The sequence below is a fragment of the Carassius auratus genome, unplaced genomic scaffold (assembly GCF_003368295.1).
Source record: "Carassius auratus strain Wakin unplaced genomic scaffold, ASM336829v1 scaf_tig00217130, whole genome shotgun sequence".
Classification (NCBI taxonomy): Eukaryota; Metazoa; Chordata; class Actinopteri; order Cypriniformes; family Cyprinidae; genus Carassius; species Carassius auratus.
In genome coordinates this window covers 221,130-226,100 of record NW_020528909.1, presented here as the reverse complement: position 1 = coordinate 226,100, position 4,971 = coordinate 221,130, and the positions used below count along the sequence as shown (strand labels likewise).

General features: G+C 37.4%; 1 protein-coding gene across 1 annotated transcript; it reads left to right on the top strand.

Moving 5' to 3' along the window:
- Window positions 1–213: 213 nt before the first annotated feature.
- LOC113100049 (uncharacterized) lies at window positions 214–4,428 on the top strand. The gene is made up of 8 exons (XM_026264917.1): window positions 214–306; window positions 992–1,309; window positions 1,413–1,715; window positions 1,862–1,912; window positions 3,360–3,446; window positions 3,637–3,665; window positions 4,100–4,166; window positions 4,302–4,428. Exons 1-7 carry the CDS (start codon window positions 246–248, stop codon window positions 4,142–4,144), a joined length of 894 nt encoding a protein of 297 aa, XP_026120702.1. The 5' UTR covers window positions 214–245; the 3' UTR covers window positions 4,145–4,166; window positions 4,302–4,428.
- Window positions 4,429–4,971: the final 543 nt, after the last annotated feature.

Below are 4,971 nucleotides of genomic sequence, written 5' to 3'. Positions count from 1 at the left end.
CTTGTGCAAAATTATCACCTATAGATTGTGAATAGATCAAAAGTTGTTACCGATATTCAATTCTGACACGTTTCACACAATGTGAAGCAGCTCTTCTCCATCACGCACTGACATTGTGTCATTAATAGCAGCTTTAGCATGATTTAAACAGATTAGAGGAAGTGAACAAACACAGGAAGAGCTGAGCGTATTTAGAGAAAGAGTTGAGAGAATATAATGAAGAGGAAGACTGACAGAAAGAGAAGATGGCTGATAAGTGTCACTTGTGTCTGCTGGGACTGATCTTTCTCTCTTCACTTCTCACAGGTAAAGACATCTGTGTTTTCTCTTCAAGACAGTTAGTGAATTAATCTGAGAAAGAGTTCATCTGAACATGATGAGTTTATTATTGTGTTACAAACAGAACATACTGGATTATTCCTGAACGCACTGAAACTAGACGCTTTCACACTCAAACATCTGATGCTGAATTATCTTCATGTTAAGAGTGTGTGTGGCGAGTGGGGGCGGGGCTGAGAGGCGTGGGAACGAGGAGTGAGGCCAGGTGTGTTGATTGGCGATATTTTATGTTTTGGTTTTTATTTATGTGCACCAGTCGTCCGTGAGGGGCTGGTGCACTGTTTGGTGTTTATTTTGAATTATTAAAATGTTATTGGATTGTCCACTGGTTCCCGCCTCCTTCTTCCGGATGATTAGGAAGTTTTTATCATTACAGTGTGTTTGTGATTCAAACAGCTCTCTGATCAAGAAAAACATTATTCTGGAGATTGTGTTTGCATTAAACTTCTGTCTTATTTGCCCCTTTATCATTTACTTCTGTTGTTATTCCTGTACTGCTGTAGATTAGGGGATTTAAAAAGTTTATTCTTGAGAGTGTGTTGTTTGGATCAAGTGAAGAAAAAATTATCTTCAGATTTTTATGCTACTATGTTTCATATCATCATTTATTAATATATAGTATAATAATCACTCAGATGGTCTTGTGTTTCAGGGTTCAGTGAAGTGGATCATGTGTTCATCAGTTCTGGTAAAGATGTCCGTCTGCCCTGTAATAATGCTCTTCCTGGCTGTAAATCAACTACATGGCTCTATAACAGATTCAGTTATTCAGCAGCAGTTGAACTGTTTGCTGGAGGGAGAAAGAAGACAGACACAGAGAGACATGAGAGACTGAGTCTGGAGTCTGACTGCTCTCTGAACATCAAGAGCGTCACAAAAGAAGATTGTGGACTTTACATCTGCAGACAATGGACAGTGAATGGACAACAACAAGGAACTGATGCTCGTGTTTATCTACATGTTCTTCATGGTAATTTTATGATAATATGGTCAATTTAAAAAAAGTAATTTCTACATTTAATCTCTCAGGAAGTTTGTAAAGTGTGTGATGTGTGTGTTATTCTGTGTTTCAGTCTCTTCATCTGAGATCAGTGCAGGTCGCTCTGTGACTCTCTTCTGTCAGTTGTATTCATATCCTCGAGTCTCTTGTGATAATTTGATCCGTTCTGAGGGAATTGATCTGTTCTGGGTGAATCAGGCTGGTGTTAAACTGACAAACTCAGACTCCAGATATCAGATATCATTCTCATCAGATCGCTGTATCTTCATTCTGACTACAACAATCCTGAATGAAGATGAAATCAGAGAGTGGAGATGTGAAGTTACTCACAGAGATCAAGTCCAGACCTCAACCACAAACACTGTCAAGATCTCAGGTGAGAAAACAATCTCATGGTCAGATGTAGAAGAGTCTTAGATGTGCTAATATAATGATAGATAATGTTAGAGTCATCTTGTCTTAAGTGATTGAAATATGATCGTCATGTTTTATGATTCATCTGAGCTAATGTCATCTTTACAGATCAAACTAAAAGAGTAACAGCATTGACTCCAGCAGAAACGTCTACACAAGGTACAGTCACAGATTTACTTTCACTGTTGTGAGTTTTATTGAATACTCTTGACAATATTCAATCAGTTTCTCTGAAAGAGCAGATTCACAGAAATAAAGAAATGAAAATGAAGTGTTATATGTGTTTTGTAAGTCGAGTCTAATGTTGATTTGTGTTTTGTAAGTCCAGTCTAATGTTGATTTGTGTTTTGTAAGTCTAGTCTAATGTTGATTTATTCTGTTGAAGTTTCTCTGGTTTCCATCCATTGTGCTGAAGAGCAGAGCTCATGGTTTGGTTGTTTCTTCATGCAGTGAACACAGATGCAATGATAAACTGTGTTTTATTTATTATTTCACTACATATGATCTTCAGATGATCAGCTGCATGTTTTAACTGAAGTTAGTATGATTCGCTGGTTTTGTGGTTTGCTGTCGTCAGTGTAAATATTAATACTGTTACACTATTGCAGTGTTTAATCGACTATATTTTATATTTTTCTGTAAGCTTTGAGATGATGTAGACTTTATAACTACTGAACTAAGGGACAGCAGCTCAGAGAACAAGCACAGCTGTAATAAACTTACAATAAAATCACAAGTATGATAAATAAGGATAAGTATGCTGTTAAATGTGTCATTTATCATTGCATTAGTAGCAGTGCTTTAAGTGGGCCGGTACGCACCGGTACTCAGTATCACTTCCAAATATAGCTCTTGAGTGTACCGCCACCTCTCCGTGCGCCCAGAACGTGCTTTTAGTGTACCGGTACGTCATTTAGACATCTGTTTTAATAGAGGTTTTAATCTTTTGCCTGCGCTGCCGCTTTTCAGAGCGCCCTTCACAATATACGCTTCCTAATTCGTCCCACTGAGAACAGAGACTACATTACCCATACACCCTTGAGTTTTACAAGTGAAAAGCGTGCGCCGCTTTTGCCGCTGTAAGTGTCAACAACTCAGTGTGGCCGGAGAGGGTGTGTGAACCGCGCTCACTCGGCTCGGTAATAATACAAATACAATGAACAACACTTAATATGCTCTCCTGGATTCAGACTCTGAGAACTAAAACATCACGGTCAGAATCAGACGACTCCCCACCAAGCCTGAATGATATCACTGCAGGACAGACGCAAGATAATGAAGTAATGCAGTAGATCTTTCTGAGGGTATTTTTTCAAAATCCTTTTGCACATGTGATTTATGTTCAGTAGCTCAAGCTAATCCACAAACTAATAAAAGGATTTATTATTTTTATAAGGTCGTCTGTTGACTGCTACATATAAAACCCCTTCAATATAGTTGTTGTTAGCTCCGGGGATGAGGGGAGTCATCAAAAAAGAAGAAAGGCTATAATAGAGTACAGGCACCTCTTTTGGGCCACTTAAAGCACTGATTAGTAGTTTGTTATCTCTCTATATTTGGTTAAACACAGTAATACAGTCGTGTCTCTCTATCGTCTCTCTCTCAGTGATTGTGATTGTGATTGTTGTCGGTGTTTCGGTCGCTCTTCTTCTTCCTGCTCTGATTCTTTGGCTGATTCATAATAAAAGAGCCGGTGAGTTTTTACAGTTTCTCATATTCTGTAACAGCAGGCAAAGTTTTGAAGAAGTTATGAGAAATCATAGAGTTAACAGAAATATTGTTTCTATTCCAGCGCTAGGATTCTTCTAGACTCTTTTAGAAACTGATTGTCATCTTCATTAGAGACAGTTTGATCATAACTGTTCTCATGTCATTATTTTTAGATGTCAGAAGAGCGACTGATGACTCTGTGGTGAGTTTTGTTGATCTATGAGTTATTAATAACCATAAGCTCCACAGAAGACTGACTCTGAAATATCACACTCTTATTACTCACATTAGATCAGCACAAGTTAGTGTATTTCTACTGTTTCTGCTCTAAAGCTCACAGATAGAAAGAAATATAAAGGAACCAATGACACAATCAACATTTCCATTCGTCCTGCTCACAGTGAACAATATGATTCATCTTCAGTAATTAATATATATTTTCATATCTGTGTATATTTGACAGTTACTGTGCTAATTTTCCATAATCTCATGTCTGTGAGATAGATTTTCACTGAACCTGAAGTTTTTACAGATATTTGAGCTAAACATCTGCAGTAAAACAATGAGTCTTCTTCACACAGTAGTGATGGATGAGTCTTTAACAGCTTGATCTGATGTATTTTCACTCGTGTTTAGGAGCAGACAGATGATTTGACTTATATTATTTATTGCGCGCAGTAAAAACAAAGCCAAGAAGAACAAGGTGAGCAAACAGTTCTTGATCTTCCTCGACATGACCTGTATTAGTTTTATTCTTATATAAATCTGTCTTGAATTGAGCTCAAAGCTCATTCTGTAATAACTGTGGGTTGAAACAGAGACTGTGATGTTGATTCAGGTTCGCTGTGATGATAAAGTGACTTACGCTTCCATCAGAGGAACAAAAGCTGGAGCTCAGGAAAACTGCAGTCAACTTTATGCCTCTGTGAACAAGAACCATCACAAATCAGACAAATAATTATACAGAAACCACATGAGCAGAGGAGAATGAACCGTGGACCCACTTTATATTAAGTGGCCTTAACTACTATGTACTTACATTTTAATTAATAATTTATTACAATGAACTTATTGTGTACATTCATGTTTTTACAATGTACTTATATTTAAAAAAAGACGACACGCAATTACATCTGTATTTAATTTCTGTAATTACATTTATAATTACACTGTTGACCCATACTTCACACCTTAACCCACCCTTAAACTTACCCATACCTCCAACCCTCTCCCGAACCTTACCCCTATCCCACCTCAATAGCAGCAAAAGTGTTTTACAATACAATGTGAACACAGTAAGTACATTGTACTTATTTTTTATGTAAGTACATAGTAGTTAAGGCCACCTAATATAAAGTGGGACCTGAACGGTGACTCCTGATGGTTTCATTCAGTGCCATTATAATAATATCACATGTTGAGAAACCAGCTCTGATTTATTAATAGTTATTGCTCATATACGCTCGTATGGATTGTTTGTCCAAATCCCTGAAATACGACCCATCAGA

Bases quoted from the DNA above. Each gene is read 5' to 3' on its own strand.
- LOC113100049 (XM_026264917.1), top strand. From the start codon at position 246: ATGGCTGATAAGTGTCACTTGTGTCTGCTGGGACTGATCTTTCTCTCT. The intron at 1,913-3,359 runs GTACAGTCACAG...TCTCTCTCTCAG, and splicing joins AGCAGAAACGTCTACACAAG to TGATTGTGATTGTGATTGTT. The intron at 3,447-3,636 runs GTGAGTTTTTAC...CATTATTTTTAG, and splicing joins GATTCATAATAAAAGAGCCG to ATGTCAGAAGAGCGACTGAT.